The 24226-nt window shown below is 40.6% G+C and overlaps 1 protein-coding gene across 1 annotated transcript in view; it reads left to right on the top strand.

Annotated features, from left to right (window-relative positions):
* Positions 1 to 24226, top strand: part of ofcc1 (orofacial cleft 1 candidate 1) — a 136580-nt gene that overhangs the window by 87058 nt on the left and 25296 nt on the right. Inside the window, exons 17-21 of the mRNA XM_087845507.1 lie at positions 2993 to 3084; positions 4871 to 5016; positions 16371 to 16625; positions 18670 to 18922; positions 19305 to 19468. Coding sequence (XP_087701633.1) covers positions 2993 to 3084; positions 4871 to 5016; positions 16371 to 16625; positions 18670 to 18922; positions 19305 to 19468 — 910 coding nt within the window. The remainder of the gene's footprint in view (positions 1 to 2992; positions 3085 to 4870; positions 5017 to 16370; positions 16626 to 18669; positions 18923 to 19304; positions 19469 to 24226) is intronic.

Raw genomic sequence — 24226 nt, 5'->3', positions numbered from 1 at the left:
ATGGGTTAAGTGACCTTTCGCATTAACTGAATGATCCAGTTAGTATGGGTTTACTTGAACCCAAATGACTAATTAGATTAGCATCTTGTTTCATGATAGCCTTTAGTGGATCACTATGAGCATGCAGATGAGTGTGCCGTAACTATGACACCGCTTCCTTTTTTTTCTCTCGTTTTTTGAACTCATTTATTTATTTTATCCCACAAAGGCATCTTAACATCCATCCCCTTGAGCATAGATGGTGATTTCGAGGATTCCTCATCTCATCTCTCTTTTGGAGCGTTGCCCTTTACTTTCAGGATGTTTTTTTCCCCCCTCCAGGCCACTCCCAGTCATCAGCATTTCAAACCGCGATGTTACATCATAAACTCTCAATCAGCCGCATGCCACTTCCTGTTGATTTATTCGACAATGTTAATGTCCAACTTCCAAATGTATGCAGAAACACACATTTAAAGCTTTACTTTAGCATAAGCAGACTGCATGGGACAATTTCCAGAAAAGTGAAGGCTGTGTTTGATTCAGCAGGTGCGATGTAGACAGATTTAACCTGCAAGACCTACAGAATTTACCGGTAACTCCTGATATAATGGCACATAACTATTTACACATTAGTATGCACTGCAGTGTTTGATAGTCATTAAAATGCAATGGATTACAAGAAAGAAAGAAAAAAAAACTTGAGTGAAGCAACAATAAATCTGCACCGTATCATAGCAACCTCAACATGAGAGCCTGACAGACTCAAGGGTAATCCGTGAGTTGCTAACCTTCGATTCCTCTGTAAATTTGGACCAGTCATCAGGCAATTAAGGGCCTAGGTGAACAAGAACTGCCATCTCAGTCTGGTTCCATCTCACCAGTAACACAGTGATGGGGTCTCGACGGTGTTACAGGCCTCGGGCTTTTCTCTTTACTTGGCCTGTTTTTGTGTGTAAGCAAGAAAGAAAAGAGGCGCGTTGAGTTATGCGTTTTGTGAGGTAGACTCTTACATTTCTACCCTGGAAAATGTTTGTCCATATATGCAAGTGTCTACATATTAATATCTTTGCCTTTTTGTGTGTGGGTGCATCAATACAGAGTGTGTGTGTGTGTGCAGTGGATGAGTATGTGTTCTGGTCTTATAGCTCAGAGCACAGGGGGGGAAACAAGGAGTTTGTTGTTGGCCTTGGGTGCCCAGGGAGGCTGGAGTTGTGGCAGCTCTAGCACTCTGAGTTCATGGACGTAGCCTTTAGCTGTCAGAGCTGTCGATGCTGCCTCCGCACTGATTCTCGTTCCATAGCGTCTGAGCGTAAGCAAGTGGGGCCTAGTGTAATAAGTTCGTGTTTGTGTGTGTGTGGTAGTACAGTCTCTTAAAAGATCCTAATCCACGGTGGTCCAAGTCTGTGAGTTTATATTGGTTGATGCTTCAGCTAATAGAGTATGAGGGGTGTGTGTATTTGTGTGTGAGAGCATTGCATTGTTCTGACTCAGACTGTCTGCACATGAGCACAGACGTAGTACTCATGTGCAACATTAAAAAGACTTCTGTCCAATGTAAACTAAAGTCAGCAGTGTCACTGTGTGCTATTTAATCTGACTATGCTTTTTAAAACAAGGTAGGGTAACATCCTATAGTTTACAAAAAGATTCTTTGATTTTTTGACACTTGAAGACCTGTACTTTTTTTATACTAAGACACACCAATCTGACACAACTTTAAAATCACTTGTCTAATATTGTGCAAGTTCTTTTCACGCCACCAAACCAGTTCTAACCAGTAAAAACTGGCACAGAGGATGTCTGGAGGTGTCCCATGGTGTTTAGATCCTTTAGTTCCTGTGGTTTGCAGGGGTGGAGTCTCTGTGCATACTGTGAATGCTCGATTGGATAGGTAACAAGGGCGTTTGAAAGACCAGGTATATTTCTCAGGCTCTTATTTTCCTTGTTTGAGTCATTACTGAGCACTTTTTGGCTTAGAGTCTTCTGGAGGAGGTCACTGAAACCAGAAAGGGCCTGGCCTGCAGTGACTAACAAGAAAGAGAGCAAAACATTGCATTTAACAAAGTGGTCAGTTCTAGTCATCTGCTGTTTTAATCTTGTGGCTGGCATGTGTTTATCCCAAGCCCTGATGTGACCACACAACTGAGTACACGGTTATGTAACGTCTTTATAATGTAGAAATAAAAAATTTATCCTGAGAATAGAATAACTATAACACCAGGGCAAATGTTTACCAGCAAAGGAGTGATAATTAAAAACTACATCTGTGTGAAATCTGATTTCAGACTCTGTGAAAAATAGAGGTGAGCAGAATCTTCCTGCCATTTAAATGCAGTAAAAATTTAGCTGTCAGGAGGATTTCTGATGTGTGGCTAATATTTAAGTTATTATTACTGATATATTTAATCCCACAGCAGGAGAAAAATTATATCATTGCTGAGGCTTCCATATGTATTATATAGATGTGATTGGTTCCACGGGGGGAAAAAAAAAGTTTCACATAGTGAGATTTTTACATGTATCAAGCTAAGGTTTACTTAATTGCAACCTCCAGGCAAAGCAGGAACCCTTTTTTAAATTCTGTGAATGTTAATATGCTAAATAATGCAGATCTTCGACTCTTCAAGCATGAGACACACATCTGGCGGCTTACCATTTAAATTACAGCAAGAAAAAAAATGCGAGACAGAGAAAAGAAAAAAGAAATGGAGGATGAAAAACACTTCAGAAGAAGGGAAATGATGGGAAAATGTGTGAAAATGTATCATAACCAAAATGTAATTTATTTTTAGATTTTTCATCATTTGTAATTGCATATATATCCATATCTATATATCTTACTGTATCTCCCTATATAATTTTTCTTCCCCTTTTTTTTATTATATAAGTGTATTAATATTACTCAGCCCTGAAATTATAATGATAAAGTGTGGTATGCAAGAGAAAACAACCTTAAATATTCTTTTCCTCTTTACACTTACTGCACATTATTTCTCTTTTGGGCGTGCAGGCAAGAATTTCTCATCAGGAGCCATTTCTGGAAGCACCGGAGAGAAGAGTGATCCATGCAGGGAGAAAGCAGAGGGTGGGAATCACTACAAGGTAACACTGTGATTTAAGGGGAAGTGTTCCCACCCTTAAAATGAGCACCCTTTCTGCTTTCCCCTTCCATTCCCTCCCTTTCCTTCCCGCCCCTCTCTGCGGCCTTGCGCGCACCTCCCCGGCTTATTATCTGAGATTTGTCAAAATACATTTCACACTAACAGGTATTTTTCAGCCTTCAAAGCCAGTTTTGATCTGCTTGACAAGCCAAAGCAGCTCAAATTGTGTGAAATCAGCAACGCTAGCCAGGCCTCGCCTTTTTTTTTCTTCCTCCAAACCGTTCTAAACACGCCTCTTCCTGGGCTACAGACGACTTAAGCTAAATTAATCAAAGCCTGCGTGTTACCTGCCATACTTTGAAGTGGTAATTGCAAAATTACTCCATGTGCTGATCTGGCATTGCTGCCTCCCGGTCCGCCCCTTCCATTGTGCCTCTGCTGCGGCCTTTTGTTGTTGTGATGTTATTGTTGAGATAGTTAGACGCCTATGAACAACATGAAGCCTCGTTCTCTCAAACACATATACCCGCCACCCTTTCTTCCCCGTCTTTATTCCTACTAACCTCCTCCTGCTGATGTACAAGAGGCTCTTTGGACCACCATTAATCAGGGATGACCTGTTAAATAAATGAGTTTGTTGATATGAGGTTTTATATCTCTGCAGCCTCTGCAGACCATGTTTTTCCTTCCCCTCTTGGCCTATCTTTAAAACCTTGCTAACTCTGTCAAATGTCTTGGTTGGAACCCAGTTGTCTAATGATTAAGTGGAGTGATCTCCAACCTGCCCCAGCCTGGAAGCGCTAGGGATCAGATTTCAGCCCTTCAACCTGCAGTGCAGGCCTAATTAAAATGAATTTTCTCCAGGCGACCACTTTGCCCACAGGGCAGGAATTCAGCTATATACGGAATCCACTCTTAAGGTATTGCATTAAATTTATTGTGTGGAGACACTGGAGAACATTGTGGTATATCTCCTGCATTTTTCCCCCCGTCTCTCTGCCTTTTTCTCTCACTCTTTTCCACCTTTTTATTGTGATCATCACTCTGGAATCCAAGCTTGCTTTGGCAAAGATTGCCCTATGAAAACGGATGGAGCTTTTATGGGACTCTGCCCATTTACTACTTCCTGGGCCTAGTTTATCTCAGAGGGAGAGACAGAGAGGGATGGAGGAAAGGGAAGATGAAGAAAAAAATAAAAAATAAAACGGAGAGAGGTAGAGTCAGAAAGGGGTGGAAAAAAGAGGCAGCTTGCTTATTCCAAACTGTGGATCTCATTAACATACATCAGTGTGTATTTCACAACTTCAAGCAGAAAGGCACTAAGCCCACCCAAGGGCAACACAGGCAGGGCTGACACGGCCAGGGAAAGCAAGCCGTTAACATGTTGGCGGCTTAACAAATAATATCTGCTCCCAAGTACCTTAGTGAAAAATTTAAAACCCCACTTCCTAACTCCATTTGACTGTGTTTATGACGATGACAGTAAACGACTTGTGTGGAAAAAAACAGTGCCAGCTGCTCAAATATCACATATTTAACGCCACCATCACTGTACGCATGTTTCCCAAATGAACTCAAGTTGAAGGATGGCATGCCGTATGCGATTTTGCCGTCATTCTTGTCTCGTGTCAATTGAGGCGCGGGTGAGATATAGGAGAGGCTCCAAAGCGCCACGCACACTGTCACTGTCACCGTGTGCATCCCCCAAGATAAATTCAGAGGCCTGTTTCCTGCTTTGATTACAAATGACATCCGCATGTGTTCTCCCCGATTTCTGCTCCTCACAGAAGAAGCCGATCAAGAAGACAAATAGCTGTGGCCCCAGCATGAGCGGCAGAAGTGCACCGCCTCGGCAGGCAGACAAACAGAAGATGCAGCCTTCAATGGAGAACCTCTCCGCGGAGGAGATGGAGGAGTATACATTCTCCCTACAGTAAGTCTCACCACTCATTATCCCGGCTCAGCCTTGCAAAATTCAAATGTGTGGGGGAAAGAAAAGCAAAAAAAAAGCAAAAGAAAGAAAAACGTGGGTGACAAGTGGTTTCTGTGCCTCACAGACGCTGAAATATACAGCATCAACCAGACAGACTCTGACAACAAGACGTGCCTAGAACACCTCCTTAACAGATATAGATAAAGTAGTCGAGTGTCTTTCGAGGGAAATCCAAATGAGTTTGTATGTGGTATAGCTTAAATCGCATATAACTCAATTTTAATTTCCCAACATAAACAAGGCACACTCAAAGCAATTTCCAGAGCCTGATGGCCTCATCTGTCCCGAAGGAAAGGAAAGCACTCCATAAGAATTTGGTGAGGAATTGCAGAAATTCAGCTCCCACAATACTATAATTTTTATATTTGATACTTTCAGAAGTCACAAGTCCTCTTTTGTCTGTTAATTAAATCTGTACTTGCCTACATTTGACTTAGATCTCAAGACTGCACAATCAACAGTCAGTGTTTCTTTGTGCTTTGCTTTTCAGGACAAAATAATCAGTCGTATTTCAGCTAATTTGCTTTGTGACAGTGTCGCATTTAAAGCCAAACCAAACGCTGCTCAAGCTATAACAATGATGTCCCCGTGAATTTTTTTTTGTTGTTGTCTCCCAGTCCTCTACAAAAATGCGTGGAAATTACGTTTCATCTTTATTGTGGCTCACAGCATTTGATTTTAATGAGAAAACAAAAATGTATGAAATACAAACAGAGCGCCGAATTTCAAACACCTCGGCCAAATTTGCTAAAAGCATCCAGGTAGCACCCGCATGCCCATGGAGCATCAAAACAGACTGAGAGCAAAATTGCTTATTTCAACAAGAAAAGTCACAGGCATTTGTTTTTATTTGAATGTCAACTAAATTGAGGGGAGGAGATTACCATTACTGCACTGGGGGGGAGAGTAAAGACAGCGAGAGAGTCTACTGTATGTATGTGCAAGAGAGACATAAAGCGAGCGCTCCCTGGAGATTTAAAAGTACCCATGTTTCCTCATTTCTGGGAGTTTGTAATTTATAGCTGCTGGTCACATATTAAACAAGATCAGAGACTACTCCCTGACATCTTCTGAACATACTGAGGGAATTCAAATGATTACCAGCGTATCCTGCCAACAAATGACGACATAGAGACTATCTTGAGGGAAAGTGAATACAAAAAAGAAAAAAAAAATGAACACAGAGCCCGGGCAGACTGCGCACAAAGGGACACAATTAAATGGTTTTCACGATTATTCATAGTGCCGCTTTTTACCTCTGAGCAGTTGCTGGGTTCGGTGAGATGAGACATTTCTGTCAGTTATAGGTACGGATTGTATTGAGTTGGAGACTCGGCTGTTCCCTGATGCCCTGTGAAGGTGCTGCTGCTATTGATTTCATCTTTACAAGCACACACATTACAGTATCTTTGAGCTAAAGGCTGATAATTTTATTTATTTTTTTTTGCCCTCACCTAATCAGACTATTAGAAAGATGCAGTGGCAGTGCTGGCTTTCACAGTGACGTTAAAGACGCAGCAGTCTCTCATCTGTCTTTCCCGCTGTGTTGTTTGACTTATTCTGGGTTTGCCTACATTACCTGAGGACTGACAGAGATGCCGACAAAAGGGATTATTTACAGATATTTTTTTATTTATTTTGCCTTAATGATGTCATCTCGCCCCACGTCGTCTTTTGGCATTTTGGGAACTCGGGTTTTTATCTCTGTGTCTGTGTTTATGCGCATCTGTAGACAAATGTGAGAGACAGAGGGTGTGTACAGTATTTTTTGACTATGCAAGCGAGTAGAGTATGCACACACACACACACACACACACACACACACACACACTTGCCTGTATATTCTTGTATTTTAACTGAGGAAAGGAATCATACTGAAGTGATTGAGGGATATTACTGCCATCTATTGAGCCACAAGAGACTGAGCTCATTGAGATTTTTATAAGGCGTCCTGACACAAACGTGCAAATCAGATGCTCATGCATTATTAAGCAAAGACTTTGAAACAGTAAGATTCAGTTCAGACAGTCGGAGAATCACACGAGCGGTTTAACATAGTGCATTCATTTATGTGTCGCAGTCAGGAGCACTTTATTCATCAAGTAAAATAAATGCAGCGCGATGAATTGGAATGAAGTGGGCTAATGTCTTAAAGAGATCTGCAGTATGTATGGGACCTGTATACAAGTACTTAGACTGTGTGTGCGTTACAGGTGGGACTGTGAATTGGATAAAAAAACATTTTTTTTTAAATGTATCAATACAAGTACAACCAAGTTGACACGAATGAAAACTTCTAGAGGTTTTATGTAAAAGTTTTTTTTATTCCAAATGGTGACAATGTCATCTACTTTGACAGAAATACTGCAAAATACATCTTTTGGGAGGAGATGTTTCCAATGCATATGATTGTTTATATATTATAGTACACACATGTATATTTTTTATTTAAAGTCTTTGTTTCATTGGGTGAGGATCAGGCTTTCTTGTGTAATTGTTTTCACATTTCCACGCTTGTGATCTAAAAAGGCATAGAAATAAAATTAAAAAAATAATGAAGTCGAAAATCAAAGAAAACACTATGCTATGCACCTTTTTTTTAACTGCAGGTATTGACAATTGCAAATTAGTTCTGGGAAAATGAAAAAGTCTGAAAACATGTCAGGAATGATCTGTTTGTCAAGCGTTACTGTGCCGCTGATATCTGTTTGAACACGCATGAAAGACTCCAGCCGACCCTCCAGTTTATTTGATGTCTACAAGTGTAATTTTCAATACTCCTCTTTTTTTCTCACAGAGTAGCACTGAGCAAAATCAAAGCACCTGATTCAATATGGCTGTTGTAATTCGATCGGGCCAATTTAATGCTTTTGGTCGAGGATAAACATGCTGAATTAATTTTACACTTTAAAGGCTACTTTGGCTGTATTTCACATTTTGTGTACTCAGCACGGTGATGAGATACTAATGGTAGCTCACATTCGACCTGTGCAAACCTCATCACGTGTGATATTGACAAATTATTACTAATAATAATAATTACTATTAGCTGTTATCTGATAATATATACCCTCTTCCTATGTAGTGTACCACATACTTACATGATTATTATCAAATTGCTATAGTGTAGTATTATACCTCATCAATGTCACCCAACTGTTTTTTTTTCCTACTCTCGTTTTGAGGAGAGAAACCTGTTTTAATCAAAGTCATTCTCATATAGCAATTAGATCTAATTAGTCCAATTATCAAGATTCTAATTACACTGAAATATATCCCCTAAATCTCATATCAATTATAGTATGTGTGACTCGTCCTGATCGGGAAACATGAAGAGCGACAGTGAAGACAAAGCTGTGTTGAAGGTAGCAGAGAGCGTTTTCATTCTCTGGAGGACAACTGGCTGCAGAACTGTCCCCATCTGTCCCCAAAGCTTTTATTACAAAATGCTGTTTGGTCATCTGGGGATAAATGTCGCTTAACCTTTATCTAGTTGTTTCAAAATCTGAACTATTTTGCTGCTAATTATGATGCCATGATTAGTTACATGCTTGTTTGTCGTCTCAGATAAGTTGAATGAATAATAATAAATACAGTTTCTGTTATTGCTGCAGCTATTAAACACCACCGTTAAGTCTGGACTCATGTAAGGAAGAAGCCACTGCGGTGACAGTGAACTAGATTAAAGTTAGGTTGAACTTTTGGTAGCACAGTAGCTCATATGCTAATAAGTCTCAAACAGGTACACAAATACACACACACACGAAATCAGGAGCAGACCTTGATTGTGTAGCACAGTATGTTGCTATAGTGGTGCAGTGTTATACTGTAGGTGCACTGGAAAACACACACACACACACACACACACACACACAGACAAACGCACAGCCTGCTCTTGCTGTGGAGTCAGAGGGAACACACTGACCTAATTTCCCCCAGTTAACTCGCCTCGTTGGGGACCAACGTTCCTCTCCACCCGTTTCCCCCAACCGAGCCTATAGGAGCGCTCCCTGATGTGTATCTCTGTGTCTCTATCATTCTGTGCCCTCCATCTGTTTGAGTATGTTTCCTCGCTCGAGTATAAGATTCCAAGTTAAGTGTTATTCTATTTTACGTGTTTATAACAAGGGTAACGTGCAACCCCGCAGTGCCGCACGCCTGGGAAAGACCAGCAACTGTCGTGGAGAGAAAGAAAGCCGAGCCTGAAGTTATGTACAGAAAAAAGGCAGAAAAACACCTGAAATAACACCCAGTTTCAGGCTGTCAATCCTCTGCAAACTGCAGCTACGAATCACAACTCTGTGCAAGGGTCAATAAATTCTGATGTAATACTGGTAGGATAAGTGGGTGGAGACATGGTGGTGCTAGTCACCCCTAACTCTCTAGCGCTTTCCAGGGCTCTTTCCTGTACTGAGAGGGCAGGGAAGTGTCTGCGCTTCTGCATGCCCAAGTACCTGCTTGCATGTGTGAAAGAGTGGCCCCTGGCTACCACGGCCCGAGTGCACATGTTAGGGTTTTTTTAGTGGCCAGACGTGCCCTGGGTCACTTTCAGATCTCACAGACACATACTCGCAAAATCAACATGCCGCTTCCTTTATGGAAATCAGAGCTGTCACATCCTTGACGGGCTAACACTGCAATATGATTGGTTAATTCACACTGATGGTGCGCATCAGTGGGCGCATACTGCGGTCCCATTGGTGGTCTGGGTCAAATGAATGCGCTTCACACTGACACGTGGGAAAGAGGGGAGGTGTCAGATACTGAAAAGTGGCAGGAGCTATATGTAAGAATATATGAGTGATCGCATATGATTTGTGCATGAGGCCTTTGTGCGCACTTGAAAAAATAGAGCTAAGCCAGAGGTGGCACTTAACTTACGCTCTTCCTTTTTTCTTTTATATCTGTAATCACTAGCTCCCCAGCGTTATATAAACACATAACTACTCCAGAAATTACAAGTTTTACATGCAGCTATGTAACAGCCAATGCACTGTAGCACAAACATGCACTAATGGACTGTGTCCTGTGCAAATAAATGTGAACTCTTAGGAAAATATTACTGACAGGCAGCTCTGATACTATAACTGACAAGCTCTCTGGATGCCGATGTAATCAGAAGTTGCAGTGGCCTACTGCAGCGTTTGTATATATATATGCATGATGTCATCTGCACACGTTTTAGCTATTATTATCAGCAGCGAACAAAGGTGGAGCAGGCCTGACAGGCATTTACCTTCTTCTTATATTTGCTTGGAGACAGTTACGGTTATAGTATCTATAAAAAAACATGATCTTTGTTAATCCATATTTGTGTTGAGGCTGGATTCCTTTGAATGAAGCATTTGAATCAATAACAAAACATTACATCAGTGAACATAATTGGCCCCCATTAGTGGTAATGTATTGTAACAAAGCCTGGGATTGGAAAAAAAAGTGGTTTGAGAGTTACAGACTCCTACTCCAAAAGGCATTTCAGGCCACGTCTTCAAGTCAAACATCATGTTTGCTTTTTGTCTTCAGCACTCACTTAATTGATCTCTGCGTACCCGCACAGTTAGACTCTATAGCTCTTTATTATTTCCTTTCTTCCTCTCCCTCCCTCCTGTTAATTCCATCTTTATCTCACTTCTCTGCCTCTCATTTTCTCCATCTTTCCCTCTCCATCCTGTCTCTATCTCTCTGGTGACAATGTCCTGCAGTTATGAAGCAAGGTCAAAAAAGTGAAATCCATTTAAATACTGATGCAACTCTCTGGGGGGCCGTACATACATTCTGCAGCACCCGTCCCTGTACACCTCACACAGATTGCTGAATGGATGGATGTGGAACATTTATTTGTTCTGCATTTATCGCTTATTGTCTGCTGGCACCCATATCTGTATTTTCTCAGCGCCCCCCAAAAATCTAGAGAGAGAGCGAGAAAACAACAACCTGTTCTTCATTGTTGAGCACCAGGGTGGTGGTAGTTGCACCATTTGTGTGTGTGTGTGTGTGTGTGTGTGTGTGTAGCACTCGGAAAGTCAGTATGTGTTTGTCCATCCCAGGTGCATCTGCATTTGAAATGTTTCCACCCTACTTTATGGTGCACCAAGGGACCTGCCATTTCCATTTTTTAATTCCCTCTCGTGCTAAGTCAGGCACTCCATAAAAACGCCACATGTTGCTCAGCAATGAAACAGCTACCTCATTTATGCATCTAAACTATTCCAATGTGTGCGAGGAGGCCAAAATGTTTTTGCAGGAGGAGTTTAGGCAATGCAAGAGTCAAGTTGCTAAATTATGGCTCATGATCTAAGACTAGTTCATCCACAAATATGAGATATGAGACGGTTACGTGGTTTGACTTGTAGAGCCGTTTTTATACCTCTCGTCTATGAATGTACCATAGATATTTTTACTTTTTAAAATTCTGTTCTCCATAACTTCTGTTTAGTTGCAAGTAATTGGCTTGATTTTTAATTCTGATGTGTACAAGTTTTATTACATGGCAATTGACTCCAAATACCTGCCACTGTGCTCCAGTTTTGTCAATGAAGCTCATTTAGGGTATGTATATACTCTTTGGCAGATTTGCAAAAAAAATAAATAAATAAATGTGCTTATAAAGCCTCAACATGTTAGGGTAGTTTTACTTGGAAAAAATAAAGCAAAGAAAAGAAACAAATGAGAGGAGGGAGTACGAGAGAAAGAGTGAGCACAAAGTTATATCCGGTGCATTTTTTTTTTCATGTTTTCTGATTCTTTTTTTTCCTTGTATAAATAAAAGTTCTCACAAGATGATATAAAATGACTCAATTATCCAAAAGCCTTACAGGCACAGAGAGATGCTCTGTCCAAGTTGTTATTGTGCACACACACACACATACACGTTCGAGGTGCTTTGGAAAATGATACCAGCTTAGAAACCAATAATTATCTTTTAATACATCTTGTGGGAGCGTGTTTCTTTATGGTTTCCACTTTGTAAGCTTCGTGCATTATATTTGGCCCACCTGTGCAAAGCACTGCTTCAGTGCCAGAACTGCAATAAACATCTGTACTTCTGCATGAATAAAATTTAAAAATAAATACGTTTGTTCGCATAATTGAAATGCATACACGTGAATTTTATTTACACAAACTTCTGAAACTTATTTGGCAGCTTTAGTTAGTAATTCTTTATTGTGATTTTTTTTGCACTCGCATTATAGATCTCCTACAGAACTAAAGAAACCACTTGCATGAGATGCAAAACAGCTTCAAAAACTTTTCAAGCTTTTCAGGATCACTTGCATTAGAGTCAAATATCAAAATAATTATTAGTATTCAAATATAACTGATAACATCCACTTCTTTGCAGGGACAAAATGCAAAAAAAAAGTGTCAAATGAAAAGCAAGACATAAGAAGCTGGAGCAGTGATGGCTTTGGCAGCGATTCAATTGAAACAAGTAATAATCTGTTGGGGACCCGTTTTTGTGGAGTATCCAGCTGTGGGAGGCCAGGGAGTGCCTTGGTGTGTCTACTTTGTGTGTAACAGTGATTATGCAGGTGGCATGCCAGGCTAAATTAGTTAGTCTAAAGAAGCCAAAGCGCTCCCAACTACTTTTGGGTGCCAACAACTTGTAAAATGTAACAATGTTCTGACAACATGATAGATATCTCATGCCCGGAGTGAGCAATGGCTGGTTAACATTACACAAGTATGAAACATTGAAACAAAAAGGCCATTTAGTTTAACATCTAAAGCAAAAGAGGATTTATTACTTTTATTATTCATTTTGTTTATCATATTGTGTTTGTTTTGTTGTATTTTAAGACAGTGATGCTGGTTGCTGTTGTTGCTTGGCTGACTGACTGACTAAAGTGATATAGGTGTTTAGTAGTCTCGCAGCTTTGGATATGATGCCTGTGGTATGTTTTGATTCAGCTTTGTGGACTCTAGTAGCTTAGGTCTTCCCCTCTACATGCCCCATCATAACTATCTACACTGACAGCATGCTGATGCACACAATGCCAATCAAATTTGTGAAAGACCACTTAAAGCACAAGTTTTATTCTGGACGCTCTCACCACTTTTAAATGCAGTTATCCCCTCACTAATTGTTCTCTGAGTTACTTGCTCTCTCTTTTCTTGGCTGATAGACAGCGTTCTTTGTTTTATTCCAGTTAAACGCTTTTTGCCACTACCTGTGTCTGCAACCGTCATTAGCCAGCAATGCCTCTAAGCTCCTGATGTATCAAATGGGTACTGCAAACGCAGGTGACAAGGCTGACATGATGACCTATAAGTTTCTTTCAGATTACCAAAAACCTTTCACCACGTTCCAAGCCCTAGCAACGCCTTAGACCTGATTGTGTAACACACGTAGGACAGATGACAGATACTCTCCTAATTCAAAACAAATTCATTATCAACGTTCCTCAAAAATGAAATATAAACAAAGATGTGGTATCTTGAGTCCTATCTCTTGACAGAGATAATCACACTTCCATAATCACCACAACACTTATGCATCTGGGCCACTAAGAAAACAATTACATTATCTGTCAATCTCTTAAGTCTATTTTCACAGTGGGTTTTTTTTTTTTTTTTTTTTTTTTGCTTTTTGCTTTCTCTGTTTCCCCAACAGCAAACCGTTCATCGACTAGGTGGGAAAAGAAGTGTGGGAATTTAAAAACAATGCCGGTGGCCTAAATAAGAAAGTGACAGAAAATATCTTAATCCTCCGAATAAAGGGATAAGTCCAAGACTTTAAGTGGTCTGACACTGGAGGGTTTAAGCCATCGGGGCTACGCAGAGGGAATCTGCGGGTTACCTTTACTCCCTACAGCCCTGGAGCCTTCACACCATAAGTGTGCTATTTTAAATGGAACACACCACTGTACTCCCTCCCCCATCCACCCTTCCATCTCGTATTACCCGTGCCGTCTTCAAGGTATAATGCATGTCACTACTTGCTTTTCGCTTTGTGCTATTTTTAAGAGCGTAGCGTCTGTTTGTTGTCATAGCGTACAACATTAAGGGACACCAGCCTGGGAAAACCAGTCCAGGAGAAGCTTCTGACAGAAACACGCTAGTTAAATCTGATTTACAGGCCTTGGCACACTCAGGAAAGGTTTGGAGTGGATGATGAGCCCTTTTGCAATATGCTTTGATGACACGGGTATGAAGAACAAACATATCAAAACTAAGATAATGAGCAAACAGCTTCTGGCCCAGATTTCACAAAAGCATTAAAACTACAATTAAAATATAGTATTATGTCCCATGCATGCCTGTTGAAATGGTTGGTTTCATCACTTGGCCACTGTGCCACATACTATCAGCCATTCAGAGGACAGGCTGTGATATTGAAATGAAACATCCTTCATCCCTGCGAGATGAAAATCCCACACGTCCGCCCGCTGCCTTCCCCTATTTTTCTGTATTATACTTTTGTAATTGGAGGTGCCATAATGAAATCAATTCAGTCGGGATAACAGATTTCACATCATGTTACCGGTTTTCTTTAGAAGGGGCCGCTACGTGAAGACGTCTAAAAATATTCCTCTTTCATGCATCATCAATATCTTCATTACATGAAAGATGGACGTCAGATTGTGTTTGCTGTTTCTGCGCGATGCCAGTTGACAGGGTAGCATCTCGCCTGTGTCTGCGCCACACTGCGTTTACAGGGATTCGGAGAGCATTTTTTGTACAACACAGTGAAGTTGCGATAAAGCTGGAAGTGCTTTTGTGGAGAAGCATGAGATACGTTTGCTAAGACATCATCTTTCTCTCTGCGTTTTAACTCCAAATCTTGTATAAAAGCACTAAATTGGATCTTTTTCAGTGGTAGTAAACAAAGACTTTGGCTGAATAAATATATATATTTACTGCGTGTGCATGAGCAACCAGTGGTTTCACACAGGAAACACGCAGTTTATTCGCAGTGGAGTATACTTCAGTTCAAGATCTCAAACAGAGAGCTGAGTGATAACAGACTTTCGTGACACATTTAGCCCAACAGGATAAATGTTATTTCAGCCAAGCTTGAACATTTATCAGCCCAAACTCTTGACTGAGCACCTTTTTATTTTTCAATAAATTCCAAGTTTTCCCACATGTACAGCAAAATATACCACTGCTCTAAATAGCATCCACTGAGGAAACTTGATTCAACTTTAGATAATTTCACACTTCACACCTCACAGCGACGGCCAAAATTATCTCTGGCTTCGAACAAAACTATGTGAGGCTCCATATTTTCGTATTAGTAGAAGCAGGGAACACAATGCACTTGTACATTTTGATGCAAGTCTAGCCCACATTTGGTAATGGGGGTGAGAGAGCAATACAATTGATTCGGTTTTTCGTCTTTAGGCAATGTACCATTTTCCCTAGATACACACTACAAAGTGAATTCCAACTGTGCTCTGGGACACAGTGGTGAGACATGGGGATGTCCACAGGCATAGGCCTTAAGTCACATTGTGTGATCCTCGCCATAGCTCTACTGTAAACACCTACTTTCAGTCTTGTTCTAATTACTATCAGGCGAATGCTAGGAGTCATCACTATCACTGCTTGTTGACATGTGCAAACTATATTGAATAAAAGTCAACGAATGTTGTAAATGCACACCTAATTTACCTATACACAAATGTGAAATGTCAGGTTTTTATGTTAGGGTATTTCCTTTCCTTTCCTTTCCTTTGCTCCTGCCTCCACTGCTCCATCTGTGCACTCCTTATGAAAGGGAATAGTTGAGCAGGCCTGACAAAGGGCGGCACATAGGAGGCAGAGGTGCTGAGGGAAGCTGAGCACCGCTAACAGGGATTCCTATCTGTTTGTGTGTCTTTGGTGTGTTAGTGAGGGGGAAAAAAAAGAGAGAGCACTTGTGTATATGTTGGCAATTGTATGCGTGTGTGTGCCAGTTTGAATACTACATTTCCCTACCTTTAATGTTTACTGCATGGCTGTCATGATTGAAATAAGCTTCTGAATAGTGTGCAACAGAAAGAGGAGGAAGGATTTGCATCGTTATTCAAAGTGATTATCACAACCTCCAAATCGACTGAACAAAGTCAACACCTTTGTTCTGTTTCAGCTTTATGTGGTCACCTGTGCATGAACGTTCTTATCCAGTGTGATGTAAAATTAATGAGAAAAAAAAGACATTACAATGCTTTCATTGGAGGAAATCGGAGTAATGAACTCACATAATCACATACTTAAGTAATAGTATCAGTGTCTAAAAAAAAAGAAATGGTGAAGAGAACTTCAGATAGTCATGTACAGTGTGTATAATCCTCCTCTTATGAAAACAGATCACAACTGACTGGACCTGGCTCATGTCCTCCGTGTCTGTCTGACCGAGCGCGTCTGGCTCTCTCCATGCTGCCATCTGAGCTGGGCCTGCCGTTGCTGCGGCAACAACAACAACTGCATAGTAGCTGGCATGGCTCCGTTCAGCAGCTCGGCCTCATTATACTGCTGCTGGCTTTGATGTGGTTTCTGAGGCTCTACCTGCATTACTGCAGCCAGTGGCTCTACCTCCAGGCCATAGCAGTTCCTGTCAACAAGTGAGTTTGCTTCCTTTGATATTGCCCTGCACACACACACATGCATGGAAGAGGATCGCATGAATACACACACAGACGCGCAAAACTTTTCAAGCGCACACATTGCTGCTGACATAAATCCATTAATAAAAACGGAGGACTGACACATACCAGTTAATAGTAGCATATTACCATACTGTAAATTTATTAGCATGGCCACACATAACATGAGTATGTAGGCTCACACACATGCGGTGTACAGTTATGGGAAAATACGATGTGGAGAGGACAACAAGCTGAGAGGATGAGGATGTGCTGTGTGTGTCTTGGTGTGTGTGTTGGCAAATGTAGGCTTGATACACCCAGATCATCTGTTTGGAATCCCCCCATTAACATTTTAACAAGACTTTCTCAATATTAACAAACCATTGCTGGGGGAGTTTGCTCACCACACAGCTTTAAGTCCCAAAAGGCTACATTATTTGGAAGGAATTTATTGTTATTATTTGGTACGCAGCATTGATAATAAACAGCAATAAGATGCCACAGAACTGTTAAATCACATTGGAATAGCATATGGTGCTGATTTAATTCATCACAATAAAAGGGCTGGCTGCAAACATGCATACAACCAGGTTTTTATTACAATAACTCAGGGGCGCAAACATCATGGAAAGTGATGGAGGAGAGCGCAGGAAGGAAAAAAAATGTGGCTGAGTGGAAAAAAAAAAGGAAAAAAGAATGGACTGAGGGGGCGGATAGAAAACAAAAATGTGAAAACAGAGGGGGTCAACGCTGGATGACAACTTCCACATGTCCAAATCTGCTGCTCTCCCTCCAAGCATTTCTCTCTCCATGCAATGGTCAGAGCTGGTGGTGCCCATTGAGAGGGAGGGAGAGACTAAGTGACAGTCAGAGCGGTTAGCATGATGACAGGCATACCTCGCTTCACCCTTATATCTCACACTCGTTCCTTTTTCTTTCTTTCTACGTCTGTGTCTGTTTGTTTTTGCATTCTCCCTTCCCATAATCCATCCCGGGACATCATCGGACTGCAAAGAGTCCCCAGGAGCAAAAGTCCCTGGCCTTCGGTGCTTCTACAGTCATCTATGAGTGCTTCATTTCTTCTCTTCTTTTCTTTTACTCACTCAAGTTACAAAGCAGTAATATACTGGTCTAAGGTACTAAACATCTTGTGTTCAGAATATCCTGAATTATAAGTAAACATATACTGTAGGCACAAGCAATATAATATTTTTGTGCTTATTAAATATGTTTTTCAATGTAATCTGTTAAATACAAGAGCGATCAGAAGTAGAGTGTAGCATAAATCACATACTTCAAGGACAGAAAAAGTATGTCAAAGTTGTACTTAACTAAATGTACTTTAATTATAGCACAAAATCTCTCTTATTTTGTGGCAAAATAGTAGGAAGCATTTGAGCGAGATCTTAAGAGTTTTACTTATAATTTTGTCTGGAAATATAAAAAATAACACCTCAATGTCTCATGTCTTTACCGGTCATCCAGAGAGGTAATCTCTGCTCTCTGAAATGACTTTTTGGGGCTTGAATCTCTTGAGAGATTTGCTTCAGATGAAACACCAATGGACCTCTACTGTCAGATTAATGGACAGAATCTGAGAGATGCTTGACTCTTGGAGCAAATCAGATGGAAATTAATGAGAGAAAACTGGACCCCTCCTCTCCCACCACTGTCTCTACCTCCTCCTGACTGATGGGAAGATTAAGGAACTCATGAGGCTTGCTGTAAATGGGGAGTTTAACGTACAATGGGCTTGGATAAGCTCTGCCATGTATCGGCAAAGGTGGTAATACTCTTACTTTCAGTGTCCTTTGCATCTTTAGTGTCTTTTATGACAGTAATAGGGTTAAAGGTTTCCTTAACAACAGTCAGTCATAATGCCATCAAAGTCATTTGAGTGAATTAGCCACAAATACTATAACACAGTATATGGAGTTGATGGAAACAGCTGCCCTTGAGCTGCAAAGCATCACAAACACAAATATGGTACACATATATTGACTCTTTCCTCTCATACCAGATTCCACTTCCACGCACACACGGTGGATCTCGTGTACCAGAGTTCTTTACTCCACACCCGGGAGGAGCTGGCAATGGTGGTGGTGGGTCCCCTGACCTTGAACGCAATAACGTTCCTGCTGGTTCTGATCAGATGGGGCTGTCAACAGATATTTGGCTCACTCCCTTCCTTCACGTCAAAGTTTATCATGGCTCAGGGAGTGTGGACAGTCCTCGACCCCCTGGCAGTCTTTGCAGTGGACGCCATCCTCGGGGTAAGTCACTTAAAAATAACTTGGACACTTGTGCACTTTAAATAGGAGTTCACTTTATCTTGGCAAAGTGACTTTAGATTACAAAAAAAAGAGTGCAGAGAGGGTGAGAAGCAAAATGTGCAAGGTTGGATGGGTGTCTTTTTTGGCAGCGGGTTAGATGTGTAAGGTGACTGAAATGGATTGGACATTTCTTGCTGCAGTTTAATGTAGGCAGCAACTTAAACGTAAAAAGGGAGAGAAAACGTTGTTATATTTAGACTTTTGAAATATGTGAAAGAAAATCCGTGAACTGTCTTGTGATCTTCATTTAGAAAAAGAGATTTTCTGCATCCACAGTTATAGGAAACTACTTATTATTTATTTTTAATCCTTGTCTCCTTAGCGCCTCTCCTACAGCCCTGACACACCAGTGGGGGATGCTGCCAAGCTTTATTGGCACTTCTATCAAGCTGACAAATCAGGTGCAGCGGGGGTGATCATCACTCTCTTCCTCTATGCTGTCGTTTTTCTCCTTTCCATCACCATCCTCTCCATGTACCTGCTCAGGTGAGCTACACAGTTAGAATACCAAATATAGCAAGAAAACAATTACATTATCTTAAAAACAAAATGTTTTGAAGCAACTAGCATTAACATTAAAATAAATCTCAAATGTAAATATTTTCTTCTTATTTTAGAGATAACATGAATGTATTTTTGAATGTTAATTTGTTTCTGTTTTAGGTATGCTCCTAGTATATAATATGTACAATAAACTTATTTAATACTTGCTGGCTTGGTTTAAGTCAACCATCTACAAGAACTTTGTATATCACTTGTTATATCACTTGTTAATGCCACTTGTATATCTCAAGTGAGCTGGGACAATAAAACCACTGCAGTAAAACCTATAACACCCCCACAACCCACAGCACACAAATGCACAACCAGCCCTTAATCGTCCAAACCTTACCTCCTCCCCATTTAGTAAAAAAGAACGATGACATTCTGAAATTGGTTTCTTTGGCTCTCAGTCACACCGGCCTAGAGACAGGTCGGTGATCTCCTGACAACCTCTATTTTCGAGGGAAACATTGTTAACAAGTGGTTAAGAAGTGGTTGCTAAAGTTTCTGCATTAAAAATCTCTTTATGGTTGCTTCGGTTGCTAGTAATCGCACGGCTAAAATACAGCTAGGATCTAGCTGTGGCCACCTATAGTTGGAAGTCAGCTACCTGCCTACAAACACTGCTCCTCGAGGAGTAGGGAAACTTGATTGCAACTTGCAAACTGCAGGTGGAAACAGCAATCTGCTAGCAACAAAACAATCATAAAGATGTTTCTTGTGTAGGACTGTATACCTCTTCTTGAACAGCAACTTCCAGCAACCACTTGCTAACCGGAAATACACATTTTTCTTTAAGGACTAGAGGTTGACAGGGGTTGCTGGCTGGTCTCCAGGCCTGTGAGGCTCATTACATGTGCATTACACATCAAAGCAGCTGTGTAAAGGGACAAAACCCTCACATACAAAATGCTTTTGCACTAAAGAAAAATTCATGAGTCTTGAGATCTAGAAATATATTTAACTTTCTATACATTTCCACTCATGTGTAGTAATGCTGGCAGGCATCACCACGTTGATGTGTTTTAAATTATTGATGACTTCTCTACTATCAGGCCGTCCAGTGGGCCGTATTGAAACCTGTTGTGGGCAAGTTTGGTATATAGGAGCACTCCTGTAGACTGCTACAGGCTCTGAACAGGAAGATATTTTCTTAAATGCACCGAGACTCACCAACCTGCTATCCGGTCGTTAAGTCTGACGTCACTAGCCGTCTCTGGGCCTAAACTCCGCTGCAGGTCCATATATCAAACGATCACTATGGCATTACTGAGAGTTGAAAAACTGTCTAAAGTCTTTCATCTTTAATAAAATGATCAGCGTTCTGCTCTACCAGGTGTAACAATTGAGTTTAACATCCAGGCATCCATGAAAACGAAATTTATGACATTTAACAGAGTTAGAAGTTAGCAGGAAGTTAGCTCGCTAGCTTCTATCTAAATACAATATAGCATGTCCTGACTGCGGGGTTTTGGAAACAAATTAAAACGTACAGCTCTGCTATCACTTCCAACATAAATGAAGACAGAAAACTAAACAGCAGTGACGTTTGTAGGGTTACTGAAGTTTGGCTAGCTGGTATACAATGATGTGCTACGTGACCACTAGCGACACAGCTATGTTAGCATAATATAAACAAGCTAACTTTTTTTCCACTCGATAAAAGTCAACGTGAGTGTTCTCGGTGATCAGGAACAAATGTAATCACATGGCAGGATGCTGTAAAGGGACAAACTTCAGCCAGGAGAACAACTGAGATAATCCATCCACAATACGAGGTTAGTCATTCATATACTGCTGCATGGGCTGGACTGTAGTTACATCCTAAGGTTTTAAAAACTGAGCTTAAATAAATGATTAGCGGTAATAAAAGCCGAGGGAGGTCAACAGTGATTTTAGGAGCTTTTTGAGATTAAATAGAAGAAAACACATAACATTAAACATGTTAACAACACAAAAGCCATATTAAATGCAGACTACTTTAGGCCCGGAAGTAGGATTCGTCACGTCATCACTTAACGACCGGATAGTATAGCACCAATTAATAATAATACAGTAATCTCTAAATACAGTAAAATCTAAATGTTACTATCCTGCTTGTTCCACCCTTCATCAAGTATTTATTCGCCTTTTCTGTCGACAAAAAAAACTGTAAACAAAAAAAATCAAAAATATAAACAAATGTTGATGTAATTTATTTTGAATTTATAGTTGCAGGGAATTGCTGATGGAGTTATGCATCAAAGGCTCACTTACACAAGCATACACAAACTTATTAAACACAGAATCAGGAATATACACACGCACCACACAGCTAGATTGCCTGAACATACCATTCGCTGCAATTCACTGGAAAATGGAAATCATTTCTAATTCAAAAGTTAGATGTGTTTTGATATAGCGTGAATATGGAACCCCCTTACTTTATCCGATTAGGCTGGGTGTTTTGCATGGTTGGGATCACCGCAGGTTTCATACATATTGAAAAGGACGGCGTGCGGATGGTGATAAACACATACTCTATCTTAATGCACTGTGTGTTCCACTCATGTCTTGCAGATTGAGGTCAGCCATGTTGAAACATTTGGTTGCTAGCCTGCATTGTGATTTGGCAACTTGGATGGCTTTTTCATGTCATCTATAGACCTTTTGCTGATTAGTTCGAAAGCCCAGGCAAAACAAACACTGCTCTTTCTCAAACATTCAAAGGCATTTGATTTGACAGACTTTTTGCAATATAGGACTCACTTTAAAGGCAGGCAGGTGATAAATTACTGAAGAGTGTAACTCAGTATTCATCCAAGGTGTGTTCTCTCACTCTAACATACGACCAAATTCCATTAATAGCTTAAAATGTAAGAAAACGCCTATTGAATTAATCAGTTTGAGATTGGCAGCCAAGGAGATGGTGCCATCTAATTTCAGTGAGCGAGACGCTTATCGGGATCAGACTAAATGGACAATATTAAAACAGCAGCCGGGAATAATGACTTCTGCCACTCAGCAGCCACACGGGTTTGTATTGAATGTAGGCCACGAGGCTGAAGCAAGGCTGATAATTTTATGGGTTACAATTTCCTATTGGCTACAAGGAAGGGGCTCTGACACAGACCATGACCTATTTCTAAAAAATATGCTCCAGGCCGTATGTATAGATAGAATGGACTGTTATCCTTTTTTCTTAATTACATTTAGGAAGCTTTTATTCACTGCCTGCAAAAATACACGTAAAATACCTCTGTATTCTTTGACCCTTTATGGAAACCAAAATGAGCAGCTATAAAAGCAGTAGTGTAGTGATAGTTCCATCAACATTTTTGCAAGACTGTAGAAAGAAAAAAAACTTTGTTTGTTTCAGTTACTGCAAGTGTCTACTTCATCGGTTTCTTTATCAGTTTTCCTTCTTCTTTAGAAGAGGTTTGCAAGTTTGTTTTTGATGGAACAAGATAAGAAGGTATCTTTGTTTGTACTGAATCCTTCTGTTCCATTAAATTTAGTTTGATTGGATCCTTTAAAATAAATCACACATTCTGTAAATTGAGAAATACCATTTAAGCTACTTTTGACTACTCCTTTGTTCACTAAGGGTTTCCACAGTGGGTATCTCTGCATGTTTGATTGAGCAGTTTCACACTGAATGCCTTTCTTGATGCAACCCCAAAGGGATTTGTGTCACCTCCCATCTTTTGCTCGCTAGGCAAATGTGTAAACCACTACACTACGGAGCAACCAAAGTGAGAAAAACCTTTGGGTGAGATAATACTAACGTATACGTTAGAAAGACAAATCATTTGTGTTTTTTTCTCTGACCCTTTCATCCACTGACATCAACCCGTGAACCTTGTGCTTAAACAAAGACCTGCCATGAGCCTTGTCATCCAGATCACAACCTACATGGTAAAGAATTACATACTTAAATTCAGGCCTTTTCTACACCAAAGAAATTAGCCCGTTTTGAAGCTCGGAGATGCAAAGATGGTGAATTCCTCCAAGAGAGAAACCGCATAAATGAATGAGAAGCACAATTCAAGTGTAGGATTAAAATGAATGCATGCTATTCCTGTGTCTGAGGTCAAGATTCTACAAACATCCCACTCCCAAGAGCAATGGGGAATGATGCTGAGTTCAAAGCTCCGTACCAGCTTCTTGTGTAAATCCTTGCCTCCTTGATGTTGGTTTTATTTGAGAGTTGATTACCCTCTGACAGGCTAGAATCTCTGTGGAAGGGCACAAGGTCTGTTGGTTTTGATGGTCAGCCAAGACATTTGTTTACAGACATGGTGTTTCTTTTTAGGGGTTGGCTGCATGTGGCAAACGAAAAATAGCATTTTGGTGATGCGTACTCATGTGGAGGTATGAATCAATATGCCTTCTGCTGGGCAGAAAATTTTCTTGTGACTCAAGCCGGGCTCTCCAGATGCATCTGCAACCAGCACGTCCACTGTATCTGCCATCTTTGAAGCACAGCATTAACACTGAAGAACATCCCAGGATCCGACTCCCACACATTAATATTTGTGTAACCACGCAGACACCCAGCCAAACTCAGACATTTCTACACTCAGCTTGTGTCCACAAAATACTTCCCACTCACAGGCCAATTTGTTTGATTCCTTTTGCTGTTTCAATTGATGTATTAGACTTTTATAGAGCATCCAACCCAGCTGTCAGAATAAAAAGTTGGCCCTGTGCATTTCTGCA

The sequence above is a fragment of the Neolamprologus brichardi genome, chromosome 9, assembly GCF_056152115.1.
Source record: "Neolamprologus brichardi isolate AB-2024 chromosome 9, ASM5615211v1, whole genome shotgun sequence".
Taxonomy (NCBI): Eukaryota; Metazoa; Chordata; class Actinopteri; order Cichliformes; family Cichlidae; genus Neolamprologus; species Neolamprologus brichardi.
The sequence above is the reverse complement of the archived record's forward strand: the minus strand, read 5'-3'. Positions and strand labels throughout refer to the sequence as shown.